Source organism: Martes martes (genome assembly GCF_963455335.1).
Source record: "Martes martes genome assembly, chromosome: 5".
Taxonomy (NCBI): domain Eukaryota; kingdom Metazoa; phylum Chordata; class Mammalia; order Carnivora; family Mustelidae; genus Martes; species Martes martes.
Genome location: NC_137892.1, coordinates 8,307,109 through 8,325,046, shown reverse-complemented (window position 1 = coordinate 8,325,046; position 17,938 = coordinate 8,307,109). Strand labels below are relative to the sequence as shown.

The following is a 17,938-nucleotide window of genomic DNA, read 5'->3' as shown; positions in this document are numbered from 1 at the left end:
ATGGTGTGATCAATGGCTAGGCACCCACGAGGAGGGGCTTGTTGGTAGCCTCTGGGGAACAAGCGCACCCAGTGTGTTAGGTGTGAAATAACGACAATGATCTGTCTGGGGTGCTGTGAAATTGGTAACATTTAGAGAAGAGCACCCGGGAGACATGAGGGGTGAGGTAAGTGTTGGGTGAGTAGGTCACAAACATAAACTCAGACAGTGCAGCTATAGGTGAAACAGGATTCTCTGACAGAGCTGCCCAATTTTACAAGAGAAGGAGAATCAAAGAGGAATGGTCTAGAGCGAGCAAAGAAGTCTCCATGGAAGGATATTTTTACATGAAACCGTAGCTATTGGAAGACATCAAAGATGTTAGGAATGGGGGGAAGACTATTTACGCAGAAGAAAAGATGGATGTGCCAAAGATGCAAGAAAAACGATGTCATGTAAATATAAATACTTTAGTTTCAAAGGAAATGGGAACTAGAGATATGGAGATTATATGTTGCTTGTTTGTTTGGCTAATTAATTGGTTATTGTATTATTTTTTAATATATATGGACTGGAATGTGCATACAGTGTAATCTAGCAGATTATTTCCATGCTCAAATCAGTGTTTCAGAAAGAATAAAGTAGACTAGACAAAAAGGGTATTCATTGGGGAGAAATCGGAGGCAGACATTTCCTTGAATTACCTTTACAATATTTTAATTCTTTGAAATTCTATGTCCTAAAAGGATTTGTTATGCATTTTGAATAAAATACACTGGAATTTTCCTAGATACATTATCCCAAAAATGTATGACTCAATGGGAATGTTAAGGAGAGCAAGGACACATCAGAGAGAAATATCTTGCTTTTTCCCTTCCCAAATTAATCTTTTAACATTTTGGTGAGTTATTTTTCATTAATATCCACACATTACTGTGATGAATAAATTGCCCAGCAGCTCACAGGTTTTGCTCCTGGACTCCTGAATTTATTTCCTGTACAGCTCTTCCAGAAAGAATCAAGATCACACATCATCACATACAAGTGCAACTCACGGGAAAAAGGGGTGAGAAGAGTGGGATATTCCAGTCCCAAAACTCTTCCATCATCATTGCCTGAAATTTACCTCAGTGGCCACACTCTTCTGACTTCAAGCAGAGCTGTGAAGTGTGTGGTCAGTGTGGATGGCACTGAACCCATACAGACCTAGACATTCTACTGAGAGAGGACAGAATAGATGTTTAGAGTCACCATGACAACACATGGAATGTAGCACCATGAGGAAGGATAACCCAAGGTGGGACATTTATTTAGGGGGAGAAGGTAGGAGATGGTGACTTTTATATGGAGGAGTGCAGAGATAAAGGAAATTTGGGATAACTTCTTTTTTCCTGATTTCTGGCTTGGGCTATTGTAAATGGTGGTACCAATGGTGGCCCACGTTTCAGGAGACTTTGGGAGTTCACTGTTGGGCAGGATGAATTTGGTGTCACTGAAACAATACTCACAGGACTTCCTTAGACTGACATGACAGCAGCAACAAATAGATATAAGGTAGCCATAAAATTATTCTTTGGTGTATGATTCGGTCTCCTGAAAGGTCAAAAGGACAAAACCAAAATGGCTAGTTAATTATAGTGTCAAATGGCTAATATAGAATGCAATTGTGAACAGCCCAGCTCATTGACTTCATAATAAGGACTATCAGTTAGCTCTCTTACACACACCTGTCTGTGTGTATATGGGTGGGAAGCAGACTACACATTGTCATTCAACATACTGCATTTCCATTTTCCCCAGAGAGCCTCATGGACCAATGTCACCAGGCAGTGAGAACACAATATACTTTTGATTCACAACATCGAATTGTATTTCTTTACCTAGTTATATACTCTTATATAATGAATACTACACCCTCTCTTTCTAGGATATAGTAGCTTAAATGCTTATTTAAAATATAAGGAAATAACTATAATAAAAATAATGATGAAGTAATGATACAAATACTACTACAGTAATTTTAGAAATGATAATAATAAAATCAACAGTAATAATCATTGTCCCTGTATAACTACTAAGTGCTAAACTCTTATGTGTGTTTGTGTTTGTGTACACAGATATGGGCATGTGTATACTTGGGTGTGTTTGTGAGTGTGTGTTATAATTTGAGTTGTCTCATTTAATCTTCAAAACTTCGAGGCAAATATTGCTATTGTCCTAGTTTCATAAAAATGCATTTCAGATAAAATTTTACATTTGAATGATATGCTGAATGATATGCTGTGTGAGAATAAGACATAATATACAATATTTCAAATATACTATATTTGCATTAAATTTTCTTGTTTATCTCTTCAAATCATGGGCACTCTTAGCTTATATTGTTACATTCTTAATATAATTATTTGGTTCAGCAGCATACCCATTCCTAGGAAAAGTCAGAGTGTCATACATCCAATGTGGTATGCATTTTCCGTGTCAACTCCTTTACAGAAGCAATGATTTTATTCCATCCATATTTAGGGATATCCATTGTCAGACCTCTGCTTCTTCTATGTAATTCCATTACAGTGAATTATCAGTAATGACCACTTAACAGGAATCAGTTGTACACCAATGTAAGTCTGGTATTTGAAGAGAGTGCTTTTAATTGGTATATCAATTTGGCCATTGATATCATGGGTTTTTAGAATACATCCAAAAATAAAGGTAGCATTATCTTTTAGTATAAAATATAAGTGTGTATATCAGAATATATATTCCCAGGATTTCTGTATCAAACACTTTTCAAAATAAATATTACTCAGGAAGAAATGATCTCTTGTATTTGTCTTTTGTCTTATAATGAAAACTTTCATATAATGATGTAGTGTAGAAGCATACAAATAATTGGATAAATGTGAAGTCATGCTGATATTATTGAATAATTTCCTTATATTTAAATGTAAATTCCCTTCTATTTAAATTTAAAGAAATATTCTGAATGGTTTATTCATATACTGAGATATTTGGCAGAAAAGTGAAAAGAATATTTTTGAAACTAGTCAAGTCAAATTTGTGCATGCATAATGCATTTTGAACATCTTGACAAGTGTAAAATGGTAAAGATTATTTGAGTGTAGTGAATTCACTGGGTAAAGGTTATGAAGGCCTTTCTTTTACATCCAAGGAAAATTTGGGATATGACTGTGTTTATAACTAAATCCATGGTATCTAATGATGACAACATCTTCTATAATTAGTCTCTAAACTTCTAGAGGTTAGGACAGTATAAACTGTATGTTACATCTGTTTATTTACATTATCATTATTAGACAGAAAATATTTAATGTCAGGTAGAGAGAAAGAGACTATAACTTTATAAGACTACCACAGATTTGGAAGAGTTTACAGGGTGTGTAACATTTGTCTTCCCACTTTCTTCTGTAGTGTTAGGAAACTCACCACCAGTGCATAACTTTTTGGATTCAAGAACAGATTTAATTCAACATTCTGGATGGCACAGAAGGTATCCTTTTCTCTATCATTCTAGCATCATGGGAGGATATTTCAGATGCCTGATTAATGGGTTGGGCAAAAATACATAAAAGATCATTGTAGAAGTTTGTTTGGGTGGCTTAGTTGGTGAAGCATCAGACTCTTGATCTCAGCTCAGATCTTGAACTCAGAGTCATGAATTCAATCCCTGTGTTAGGCTCCATACTGGATGTGGAGCCTATTAAAAAAAGTTCTTGTAGAAACTTCAGGTTTCCCAGGGAAGTGGAAAGAAGATAGTAGAACAAAGAAGATGAAGTAGTCAATGAATTTATTACGGAATGCTTCTAATATATGAAGATAAAACATAGACATTCTTGTGGATGTAAATGTAAACGTAATTGATGTATTGTGAAAAATTTTGATATCAGAGTCCATAGTCAAAAATTTCTTTAACAATCATTTACTGAGAACATACAATAGGCCAGTAATTCCTAAGCGATGGGGTTCTGTAGAAAATAGACATTACATATTTTTCTTTTTTTACAGATTTATTTACTTTAGAGAAAGAGACAGTTGGGGGAGGGGGACAGAGAGAGAGACTCTTAAGCAGACTCTTTGCTGACTGTAGAGCCCGACCCAGAGCTTGATCCCATGACTCTGATATCCCGACCTGAGCCAAAACCAAGAGGTGGGCCTTTAACCAACTGTGGCCCCCAGGGGCTCCCATACTTCTCAACACTAAAATTGAGAATGGATTTTTCAGTGCAAATGAGTATAACAAACGGAGTCACTAATGAAAAAAGGAAAACTAGAATGACAAAATTATGGGGAAAAGTGAGAAAAAGTCAACAACTTTGGATAATGATTATTGAATTGGAGTTGTCAGTAATATTCATAGATTTATTTTATTCATAGATTTAATGACTTATTTATGATCCACCAATTCATGGGAAGCATCAGTGCCCATAAATCTTAATCTGTGCCTACACCAAAATTTACTGAGCTGTAGGTCAAACAAGTCAAAAGAGCAAGAACTTCTTAAATATGTGTATATCCACAACTTCATTCAAAGGTTAATCTTTTAGTATAGTGAAAATTATAGCAAAACAACATTCACATTCCAGACCATTAAAATAGAATATAGAGGTTTATTTCATAATGAAGAATGGTAATACTAACTAAAACAGAAAAATTCAAATTATTCATATTTAACCAGGGACATATTTGTACATTTGCTTCCCCAAAGGGAAAACCAAAACACCTCCATTCAAAATCATGAATAGTTCTTTTTTGTATTTAAAGATTTTGTTTTTAAGTAATCTCTAAACCCAATAGCTATATCCAATAGGTTGAGCTTACAACCCTGAAATCAAGAGTTGCATGCTCTATTTACTGAGGCTGGCAGGAGCCAAAGACTTAAGAATAGTTCTTAAAGATGGCAAGTAACTTGTTTTATATATTATTTCTTTTTCATAATCGGCATCCATGTTTTCCTAAATTGTACCACTATGTCTCTGTTTGTGTAAGTATGTATGAATATATATTTATTTATTGAGGGATAGATCATACCTACTGAATCTGTGCACATAATAGTAGAGGGAACAGTTAGTAGCCACTATCCACATCTAAAGAGCAACATTATTTAGAAACCATATGATTCCCTATATAAAGAAGTAATTAAATATAAGTCAATTTTGAGAAGTTACTAAAACTGGCCAAAATAAAACATATTCTTATTTTAACTGAATACAATGTTCTTTTTCTTTTGCATTTAAATACTGATACTTCAAATTACAAATACAGATTAACCTAGTTTTAGCATCTCTTTACTTCATATTTTAGAAAAATGTATCAATAATACATTTCATTTTCTCTAAGGTTAGCCAAATAAGAACTGAGACAGAATATTGAGTTCCATATCCTATTCATTTATTCATTTATTTAAAATATATTATTGAGCAACTACTATGTACAAGGCATTGTTCAGCCACTCAGCTTATACAGAGGGCAAAATAAAGATCTCACATTTGGAAGTTTAAGTTCTTGTGTGTTAGGATGACAATAAACAATAAATATAATTCATGTTTATTTAATATGTTATAGATGAAAAGTGATTTGCAAAACACATCAAAGGACAGCACCACTGAACACTAAATCAAAACTAATGATGTACTATATGTTGGCTAATTGAACATAATAAAAAAAAGTAAAAGAAGAGTATGACCACATTAACAACAACAACAACAACAAAAGGAGAGCACAATAAGGAGAAATAAGCTAATTGGGGTACGCAGGGCAGGAGAGGGTACTAAGATTTTAAGTGCGCTGTTTAAGGGTACACCACATTTAAAAGGTGACTTTGACAAAAGACTGAACTCAATTTAAGAATATGGAATTAATTGAATTTAAATAAAATAAAATTTAATTAAAGATTTTTTAATGCAATTTTAAAAAAAGAACATGAAATTAAGATCCTGAGACTACATGGAGCTAACAACTTACTGAACAGACCAAATATGATCAGTTGATTCAAACAAATAAATTCCCAGATTGTAAAACAAGCGCATTTCCAAAGCTGGTTGAGAGTCTACTGATTTTAACTGCAAAATATGCCTCACTCTCTTTTTATTATGCTTCTAAATGTAAGTGAGTTTGAGATTTACACTACTGCATTTTAGCTCTACTTTTTTTTCCTATTTTAGGTGAAAGAGTGGAATTCATGATGGGGCAAGAGAATCACAGTTTCACTGGTGATTTCATTCTCCTAGGACTCTTCTCTTCTTCCCAATCAAGTCTAGTTTTCTGCTCCCTTATAGTCATTGTTTTTATTATGACTATTACGGAAAACACAATCATGATCCTCCTTATCCTCAGGGACTCAAGACTCCACACTCCAATGTATTTCCTGCTCAGCCATCTGTCTTTCATGGACATCTTGCATATTTCTAACATTGTTCCCAAAATGGTCACTGACTTCCTGTCAGGCAGCAGAACTATTTCATTTGCAGGCTGTGGCTTCCAGGTATTTCTGTCCCTCACCCTCCTAGGTGGTGAGTGTCTTCTCCTGGCAGCAATGTCTTATGACCGCTATGTAGCCATCTGCCACCCACTGCGCTATCCCATTCTTATGAATGACTATGTCCGCATCCTCATGGCTGGAGGGTCCTGGCTGGTTGGGACTGTCAACTCCATAGTCCACACAGCTTATGCCCTCCACTTTCCCTTCTGTGGCTCAAGAGTCATTGATCACTTTTTCTGTGAGGTCCCTGCCATGTTGAAGTTGTCCTGTGTGGACACAACCCTGTATGAACGAGGAGTTTATGTAAGTGGCTTAATTTTTCTCCTCGTCCCTTTCTCCCTAATCTTTGCTTCTTATGTCCAAATCCTCCTCAGTGTTCTTCAAATGAAATCATCAGAAGCCCGGAAAAAGTCGTTTTCTACCTGTTCTTTCCACATGATTGTGGTCACAATGTACTATGGGCCATTTATTTTCACATACATGAGACCCAAATCATACCACACTCCAGGCCAGGACAAGTATTTGGCAATATTCTACACCATCCTCACACCCACACTGAACCCTATCATCTACAGCTTTAGGAATAGAGACGTTCTGGAGGCAATGAAAAATATGCTCAAAGGTAACTTTCTCCATTAAAGATAGTAAGAAAAATGCTTGAAGCCTATGTTTTCTATATTAATATTCAACACTTACAGGTTATTCATTATTCATGTATCTGGAAAGAAAATCAGTTTCTATCCATCAAGAGTAGAAAGTGGATTTTTCCAAACCCCTGATGGTAATGAACAAAATTTTTAAAGTATTTGTTTTATAAATAAATATTATTTGTTTATACCTAAAAAGGTATTATTCCCTCTCACAAAAAATTATAAGAATTTATAAAAATTGACATTTACAATACAATCACATTTAAAAGGATCTATCCTTATGACTTTTGTACCTTATGAAACAGTAAAATCATAATTCCAATGTTACAACCAGTTATCAAAAATTCATAAAAAAACATGTGCAAAATGGGTGCATGTGTTCAAAAGGTAAGAATTCTAGTTGTAAGATACATAAGTTAAAAAGAAGTCCTGCATGGTGAACAGCATGGTGACTATAGTTAACAATGTTCTTTTGTATATAGGAAAGTAGCTAAACGTGTATGTTTTAGAAGTTCTCATAAAAAAATGAATTGTAGGGGCGCCTGGGTGGCTCAGTGGGTTAAAGCCTCTGCCTTCAGCTCAGGTTGTGATCCCAGGGTCCTGGGATCGAGCCCCACATCGGGCTCTCTGCTCAGCGGGGAGCCTGCTTCCCTTCCTCTCTCTCTCTGCCTGCCTCTCTGCCTACTTGTGATCTCTGTCAAATAAATAAAATCTTAAAAAAAATGAATTGTAGCTATGTGTGGTGATACATAATTAAACTCTTTTTTGAAAATTACTTTACAATATATAGATACATCAAATTGTTATGCAGTACACCTAAGAACAGTAGAATTATATTAATTATGGCTCAATAAAACAAACATAAATTAATGCATTTTATTATTTAACAAATAATATTAATTGAATGTATATTATGCATATTTTAATATGTATTTTAATATACTAATACATTGTGTAATTCATGTGATATAATCCATACATTAAACATTATTTCATAAGAATAATATTTATTAAAAGTTATTTCATAAATAGCATTCAATTTCTATTAATATGAGTTCTAAATCATGGAAACACTTCATTATGAAGTCCACAATCCCTGTTTTCTTGCACACAGATGGAAGCAAGTATTGCATATAAGAATATCCATACATGAATTGCATCCTTGTCCTAGTACCCTGGGTCTTTTTATTGTGACTATCTGAGTGAGAGGGCTGCACCTCTGTACAGCAAAAGTGGTGTAAAGAGGGACCAAAAGCAGTCTAGCAGGCACAAGTAATTTCTGTTTTTGCTCCCTTTCAAACTTAATTGGAAGCAAATTTAGGAAACAAAATGTCAGAATTACATTAAATCACAAACCAATACAACTACATGCATCACCCTGCAATCACCTGGGAGTTTCTAAAAACAAACAGAAACTTTCAGAGCTCCACTTGAAATATCCATTGTTCATTGAATAGTTTGTTTTGAAATCTTTGTTATTGAAGTGAGAAATGTCTGTACATACACTTACATATATACATCAGTTATGCTACAATGAAAGTACTCATCCTTTGCTAGAAGCAAACACAAAATATTTAATAAGTGTATGTTAAAATTAGGTCATATTTTACGTATGCCCATAGGGTTATATTTTGTAACTCTTTTAGCATTTTATCCTAAAAATTATTGCAAAGAAGCAAATATTTTTTAACACTTATTTGTTTATTTTAGCATGAGATAGCAAGAGCTGGTTCAATGGGGGTAGGGGCAGAGGGAGAAGTAGAGAGAGATTCTTAAGCAGATTCCCCATTGAGCATGGAGCCAAAAGTGGGGTTCAATATCAGGGCCCTGAGACCATGGCCTGAGTCAAAATCGAGAGTCAGATCCTTATCCAACTGAGCTACCCAGACACCTGCAGATAAATGTTTCTATGCATAATTAATTCAAATGACTTTGTCAGTAATGAAACTAGACTACATTCAATTATGTATCAAATTAATTAAATATTTATATTAAATGAATATCATATTTATACCATAAATTTTGCATACTGTGTCTTCTTTATCCATACATTCCTTCATTCACTGAAAGATACTTAGGTTTTCTCTATTATCTTGGCTCTTGTGAATAATATTACAATGAACATGGGAAGGTTATGTCTTTGAGATCTTGTTTTTTTTCTTTTGATATATAACCAGAATTGGGATTGCTGGATTACAATAAATTACTAACCCTTTTTAATTTTTAATTTTTTTCTTCTGCTGTGCAAAAGCATTTTAGTTGGATGTAGTCACACATTCATTTTTGTTTTCATGTTTGGGCTTTTGATATTCTAACCGAGAAACACTGCCAAAGACCAGAACTTTTTGCTTCACTTTTCTTCTAGGAGTTTTATGGTTTGGAGTGGTATGTTTCAGTTTTTAACATATATTGAGTTAATTTTTATGACTGGTATAATATGGGGGTCCAATTTCTTTCTTCTATATGAAGCTATACGTTTTCTCAATACCATTTATCAAAAAAGCTTTCCATTCCCTTCTGAGTATTTTCGGAATCCTGACCAATATTAGTTGATCATATATGTGAAGGTTTATTTCTGGACTCTCAAATTCTGTTCTATTGGTCTAAGCTTCTATTTTATACCAGTGCCCTACTATTTTGATTACTAAAAATTTATAGTATAGCTTGAAATCAGAAAGTATGGTACCTTTATATTTGTTCTTTCTCTAGATTGCTTACACTATTTGGTTTTTGTGGCTCCATACAAATGTTAGCCATATTTGTGCTCTTTCTATGAAAAAATGCCATTGGAACTTTAAGGAGTTGCATTAAATCTGCAGATAGCTCTCAGCGCTAAATATGTAACAGTAAGAATCTTCCAACCCATTAATGTGGAATATGTTTTCATTTTTTATGTTTTTCATTTTTTTAAATCAAACTTTTGCAATTCTTTATATACAGATCTTTTACTTCTTTGGTTAAATGTATGTCAGAGGACTGAATTACTTTTGATCCTACTATAAATAATTTTATTTCATTTTCAGATATTTTGCTCTTAGTTGATAGAAACACATAATTTCTATACTTTGAATTATAACCAGCTACTTTACTAAAATTATTGATCAAACAAGTTTCTGGTGGACTATCTAGGATTTTCTGTAAGGTTATATCATCTGCAAACAAATAAAATATTACTTCTTCCTTTCCACGGAGTATTTTTTTCTTGTGTATTTGTTCTGCCTAGGATTTACAGAAGCACTTTGCCTATGAGTGGTGATAATGGGCACCTTTGTTTTGTTTGTGATCATAGAGGAAATTATTTTGTGACCGAATATGAAGTTATCTGTGATATTGTTATATAAAACTACTTTTATATTAAGTTATAATCCTTTTATACCGATTTGACAGTTTTCTTTAATTGTGAAAAAGTACTATACTCACTTAGTGTTTTTTTCTGTATTTATTGAGATAATCATATGATTTGTACCTTCCGTTCTATTAATGTAGTGTACCCCATCTATTGATCTGTGTATATTTAACCATTCTTGCCCCCCAGGAATAAATTCCATTGTATCATTGTATAAGACCCCTTAAATATGTGGTTGACTCATGTTTCCCATTATTTTATTGGGAATTTTTGCATTTGTATTAATAAGAAATATATATATATATTTTTTTTATTCTTAGCTGTCCACTTTTATTTTTTTTTTAATTTTTTATTTATTTTCAGCGTAACAGTATTCATTGTTTTTTCACCACACCCAGTGCTCCATGCAATCTGTGCCCTCCCCAATACCCACCACCTGGTTCTGCCACCCTCCCCCCCAACCCCTTCAAAACCCTCAGGTTGTTTTTCAGAGTCCATAGTCTCTCATGGTTCACCTCCCCTTCCAATTTCCCTCAACTCCCTTCTCCTCTCCATCTACCCTTGTCCTCTATGTTATTTGTTATGCTCCACAAATAAGTGAAACCATATGATACTGGACTCTCTCTGATTGACTTATTTCACTCAGCATAATCTCTTCCAGTCCTGTCCATGTTGCTACAAAAGTTGGGTATTCGTCCTTTCTGATGGAGGCATAATACTCCATAGTGTCTATGGACCACATCTTCCTTATCCATTCATCCGTTGAAGGGCATCTTGGTTCTTTCCACAGTTTGGCGACCGTGGCCATTGCTGCTATAAACATTGGGGTACAGATGGCCCTTCTTTTCACTACATCTGTATCTTTGGGGTAAATACCCAGTAGTGCAATTTTATTTTTTAAGTATTTTATTTGTTTAGTTGCCAGAGAGAGATAGAGAGCATAAGCAGGGGGAGATGCTGAGGGAGAAGGAGAAGCAGGCTCCCCACCAAGCATGTAGCCTGATATGAGTCTTGACCCCAGGACCTTGGGATCACGACCTGAGCTGAAGGCAGATGCTTAACTGAGTCATAAAAATGTCCCTCAATTTTATTTTTGTATATATACAACTTTTGCTTTCTTTACATTTTTGGGATTTAGTGTCTTCTAACAAACAGACCAAAATACAACCAGAATCAAGTGGATTACCCTGTTTTGTCCACCTGGTAGATTATATTATCTTTTCCCCCTGCCCATTTTTTATTTTCTTTCTCTTTCCTTTTTTGGATTTGTCTAGTGTGTATTTCACTTGGGTTGTGGTTGATATTTTTTATTTTGATCTCTCATTAATTCATTCTTTTCTGAGAAAAATAACTTGAAGGAGGAATTCACAACAAAAGAAAGAACCAGAGGTAATACTCTCTGCACAGATCTAATTGATATAGATATAAGTAAACTGTCAGAGCTGGAATTCAGTGTAACAATTATAAAGTTACTAGTTGGACTTGAAAAAAGCATAAAATACACTAGAGAACCTCTTAGTGAAGAAGTAAAATCTAATCAGGCTGAAATTAAAATGCTTTAAGTAAGATACAGTCTAAGTTGGATGCTCTAACAAATAGGGTAAATGAGGCAAAGAGAGAAGCAATAACATAGAAGAAAAACTGATAGAAAGGAAGGGAGCTGAGGAAAAGAGAGAAAAGCAGCTACTGAATAATGATGAAGCATTGGAGAAATCACTGATATCATAAAGTGAAACAGTACTAGAATTATTGGGGTCCACAAGAAGAGAGAGAGGCCCAGAAGGTATATTTGAAGAAATCATATCTGAGAACTTACCTCGTCTACAGAAGGAAACAGGCATTCAAGTCCATGAAGCACAGAGAACCCCCCTAAAAACAATAAAAATAGATCAACACCCCAACATGTAATAGGGACCCTTGCAAATGGGATAACAGGATGATAGACATTAAGGAGGGCATGTGTTGTTATGAGCACTGGTTGTTACACAGAACTAATGAATCACTGAACACTACATCCAAAACTAAAGATGTATTACACAGTGGCTAGCTGAACATAATTAAAAAAAGAGAGAGAGAGAAACCCTGAGCAGCTCAAGATAAGAGATTCTAAGCTAGGGGATAAAAACCTTAGGTTTGCAACACACATATCCACAGACACCTGGAAGGCCAGAAAGGGCTGGCATGAAATATTCAGGGTACAAGGAGAAAAACATGCAGCCAAGAACAACTTACCAAGCAAGGCTGTCACTCAGAATAGAAGTAGAGATAAAGAGCTTCCAGGAAAAACAGAATTTAAAAGAATTTCTGAGCACTAAACCAGCCCTGCAAGAAATATTAAGGGGGATCTTGTAAGGGATGAGATAACCCAAAAGTAACATAGATCAGAAAGAAACAGAGACAATCTACAGAAACAGGGACTTTACACTTAATACAATGCCACTAAATTCATATCTTTCAATTGTTATTCTGAATGTAAATGGACTAAATAGTCCAAAAGATACAGGATATCAGATTGGATAAAAAAGCAAGAGCCATCCATATACTGTCTATGAAAGACTCATTTGAGACTTAAAGTCACCTCAAGATTGTAAGTGAGGGGGTGGAGATCAATGTATCATGCAAATGGACTTCAAAAGAAAGGTGGGGTAGCAATCCTCATATGAGATAATTAAATTTAAACCAAACACCGTAGTAAGGGATGAAGATGAACACAATTTCATACTTAAAGTGTATATCCAACAAGCATATCTAACAGTTATAAATATTTGTACTCCTAAATTATGAATAACCAACTATATAAACCAGTTAATAACCAAATTAAATAAACGCATTGATAATAATACAATAATAAGTAGTAGGGGACTTCAACACTCCACTCACAGAATGGAGAGACCTTCTGAGCAGAAGACCAACAAGGAAACAAGGGCTTTGACACACTGGACCACACGGACTTTATAGATAAATACAAAGCATTCCATCCCAAGGTAAAAAAAACAAAAACAAAAACAAAAAACAACAACAAAAAAATATTCTTCTCAAGTGATCATGGAACATTCTCCAGAATAGATTATATACAGGGTTACAAATCAGGTCCCAACTGATAATTAAAGATTGGAATCTTCCCCAGAATGTTTTTAGACCACAATGCTCTGAAATTTGAACTCAATCAGAGAAGGAAATTTAGAAATAACTCAAACACTGGGATGTTAAAAGCATCCTACTAAACATGAGTAGGCCAGGAGCACCTGGGTGACACGGTCAGTTAAGATTCTGCCTTCTGCTCAGGTGATGATCTCAGGGTCCTGGGATAGCCCTGCATCCCTGCTCAATAGGAAGCCTGCTCTTCCCTCTCACACTACCCCTGTGTGTGCTCTAGTATCTCTCTCTGTCAAATAAATAAAATCATTTTAAAAAATGATTGGGTCAACAAGAAAATTAAGAAGAATTTTTTAAAAAATTACTGGAAACAAGTGAAAATGAAAACACAACTGTTCAAAACCTTTGGAATACAACAAAGGTGGGTGTAGAAAGGAAGTATATGGCAATATATACTTCTAAAAAAAAATTAGAAACAACTTAAATACACAAACTAACCTTACACCTAAAGGAGCATGAAGAAAGAATAGCAAATAAAGCCTGAACCAAGCAGGAGAAGAGAAATAATAAAGATTAGAGCAGAAATCAATTCAATATAAACCAAAAGAACAGTGGAACTGATCAATGAAACTAGAATCCGGTTCCTTGAAATAGTTAAAAAGATTGATAAGCCCCTAGCTACACAGGTCAAAGAAAGAAAGAAAGAAAGAACCCAAATTAATAACAATGAGTGAGAGGATTTATTACAACCAACACCAAGGAAATACAATTTTAATAACATATTAGGAGTAACTATAGGCCAACAAATTAAGTAATCTGGAAGAAATGGATGCATTCCGGGAAGCTTATAAACTATCAAATTGAAACAGAAAGAAATAGAAGATCTGAACAGACCCAAAATCAGCAAGAAAATTGAAAGAGTACTCAAAGATCTCTCAAGAAACAAGAATCCAGGGCCAGATATCTTCCCAGGGGAATTCTACCAAACATTTAAGGAAGAATTAATTTTTATTCTTCTGAAAGTCCTCCCCCAAAAATAGAAATAGAGAGAAAACTCCCAAACTCATTCTATGATTCCAACACTTCCTTGCCCCCCAAATGAGACAGACCCCATTAAAAAGGAGAATTACAGACCAACATCCCTGATGAACATGTATGCCAAAATACTCAAAATACTTGTCAATGGGATCCAATAATACAATGAAAGAATTATTCACCACAAACAAGCAGGATTTATTCTTGGGCTGCAGGGGTGGTTCGACCTCAGTAAATCTATCAATGTGACATACCACATTAACAAAAGAAAGGACAAGAACTATGCGAACCTCTCAATTGATGCAGAAAAATCATTTGATAAAATACAACACATTTTCTTGGTTAAAACTCTCCACAGTATACGGATAGAAGGAACATACCTCAATATCATAAAAATCATGTACAAAAAGCCCATAGTGAATATCATTCTCAATGGGAACTTATCAAACTCAGCACCCAAAAAACAGAATCCAGTCAGGAAATACACAGAAGAAATAAACAGACATTTCTCCAAAGAAGACATTAAAATGGCCAACAGACACATGAAAAAATGAGCAACATCACTTGTCATCAGGGATATACAAACCAAAACCACAATGACCTACCACCTCAACCACTTAGCATGGCTAAAATTAACAAGTCAGGAAACAAATGTTGGTGTGGATGCAGAAAAAGGGGAACCCTCTTACACTGTTGGCAAAAATGCAAGCTGGTATAGGCACTCTGTAAAACAATGTGGAGTTTGCTCAAGAAGTTAAAAATAAAGATAAACTACAGCCCAGCAATTGTACTATTAGTAGTTTATGCCAAAGATACAAATGTAATGATCCAAAAGGGCAATGCACCCTAAATTTTATAGCAGAAATGTCCACAATAGCCAAAATGTGAAAAGAGCCGAAATATCCATTGACAGGTGAATGAATAGAGAAGATGTGACATATATTTACACAAGGAGGATTAGTCATCAGAAATGATGAATATCACTTACAACCTTATGGATGGAACCAGAGGGTATATAAACTGAACGAAATAATCAGAGAAAGACAATTATCATATGGTTTCACTTATACCTAGAGTATAAGAAACAGTGCAGAGGATCATAGGGGAAGGGAAGGACAACTTAATGGGAAGTCATCGATGAGGGAGAAAAACCATGAAAGACTCTTAACTGCAGTAAACAAACTGAGGGTTTCTGGAGGTGAAGTGTGTGGGGGATGGGATAATTGGATGATGGTCATTAAGGAGGACACATAATATAATGAGCACTGGGTGTTATACACAATTGATAAATTACTGAACACTACATCTGTAATTAATGATGACTGCATGTTAGATAATTGAACTAAAATAAAATAAATAATAGATTATTTACAATAGAGGGAAATTTTAACTGATTTTATAATAGTGAAATTATATCTGGCTAGTGGTAATTATGTAAAGTTTTTCCAACACATTTGAAAACAATATAATTCATACTTAAAGATATGAATTACATTTATCTAGGTAAATTTTCATATGCCTAGAGAAAATATTTCAGTATATATTTAATTATGTAACATACTGAGGTATTTTATCTAGGTATTTGATATTTTATTGAGAAAAAAATTGATTTATTTTATAGGGTATGACATTATATCAAAGAGATATTACAGATGTGTTCTATGAATAATAGGCATAATTCTTTGAAAAAGTCTCCAAGTATCTATTATCTGTTTATATTCCACTAAGTTTAAACATATCTCTATAATTTCCTATATCCAAGATCTATTCTCTATAAGTAAACAAATATGTGAGTATCTACATTTGTATATTCATAGATCTGTACCTCATTGATAATAAATAAAGGAAGATTGATATATTTTTAAATTATTCCTTCAATGATTATTCACTACATTTTAATTAAATTTCCCGCTATTCTTGGTGAAAAATAGTTGGCAGAATATTTCAAATTGCCTTTGCTGATTTTTATCAGTGAACCTGAAATGATCCAGCTAAGTGAATTTCAATAATTTTTCTATACACCTTCCTTCAACCTAATTACACAATAAAACTGAGCTGAGGGGCGCCTGGGTGGCTCAATGGGTTAAGCCTCTGCCTTCAACTCAGGTCATGGTCTCAGGCCCCACATCTGGCTCTCTGCTCAGCAGGGAGCCTGCTTCCCCTTTTCTCTCTGCCTGCCTCTCTGCCTACTTGTGATTTCTCTGTGTCAAGTAAATAAATAAAATCTTTAAAAAAAAAAACTGAGCTGAGCACTATTCAGCTTTATTTAAGGGTGTTTAGCTCCAGATCATTAATTACAAAAAGCTTCAGATGATATCTAAAAACATTTGCAAATAGCTACGTTGATAAGTTGTAAATATATACCATTTCCTCATGTTTTGCCCAAATCATATTAAACTCCTTGCATTCTTCCCCAGGGGAACATGAAGGATTTACTAACATTTCACAGTTGTCTCCAATTAGGCAGTCCTGTTACTTGAAGAAAATCCCCCTGGAGATGATTCAGAAGGAGCGATGATCAAAGAAGAATAAAATATCCCTATTTACACATTCTCATGTTTAAATTGCTTTGTTTAGTGCTTCTTTTCTTGTGCATTATGCAAGAAAACACACATAGAATTTATTTTTTTGTTGTTTTTTTTAAATTAAATTTTTTATTTATTTTCAGCGTAACAGTATTCATTGTTTTTTTTAAAGGACTTTCTATTTAGGTGAAGGATTCAGTTTGTGACCCAGTGGCATGGCACAATTGCACTTGTGTAGTTTCTTAGACTTTGTGAACAGACCATTGGTCATCACGAAGGTAAGTAGCTATAAAAATGGATATTTCTCCACACATGTTTTAAAATTCATGACTATGGAATATCCCAGTGTTTAAGTTTTAATTTTCTGTCACTGACTAGAATTTAAGAGTATCCTCTGCTATTTTTAAGATCTTATGTCACACAAAGGATGCTCCAAATATGGCTACATATGCATAATCCTATAAAAATAGCCAATTAAATCACATTACTACAAAATTGACGAAATTATAAATTCAGCCTTATTTCTATTTTTTATTACCTTTTCAGCTTTTTGCATTTTTTCCGTTGAACAATTTCTTCCAAATCTTGGTTATTGAAGGCATAATCATGAATGTAGTTGTTATCTACACATGTGCATGAAACAATCACTTTATGAAAGGTACTGTCAAATGATTATCTAATCAAATATGCATTATTTTATATTAAACCTCAGTGAAAGCTACCTATCAGAGTCTCTTTCTATTAACATATCTTACATTTGGTTTGATTATTCTTTTCTGATGTCCTATGCTTTTAAAAATATTCTTTTGAA

The 17,938-nt window shown here is 34.3% G+C and overlaps 1 protein-coding gene across 1 annotated transcript; it reads left to right on the top strand.

Moving 5' to 3' along the window:
• Positions 1-6,175: 6,175 nt before the first annotated feature.
• LOC308343742 (olfactory receptor 2AJ1-like) lies at positions 6,176-7,114 on the top strand (the record flags this gene model as incomplete). Its single annotated transcript, XM_080804907.1, has 1 exon — positions 6,176-7,114. The coding sequence occupies one exon, from the start codon at positions 6,176-6,178 to the stop codon at positions 7,112-7,114; it is 939 nt and encodes a 312-aa protein (XP_080661033.1).
• Between the last annotated feature and the right edge of the window lie 10,824 nt (positions 7,115-17,938).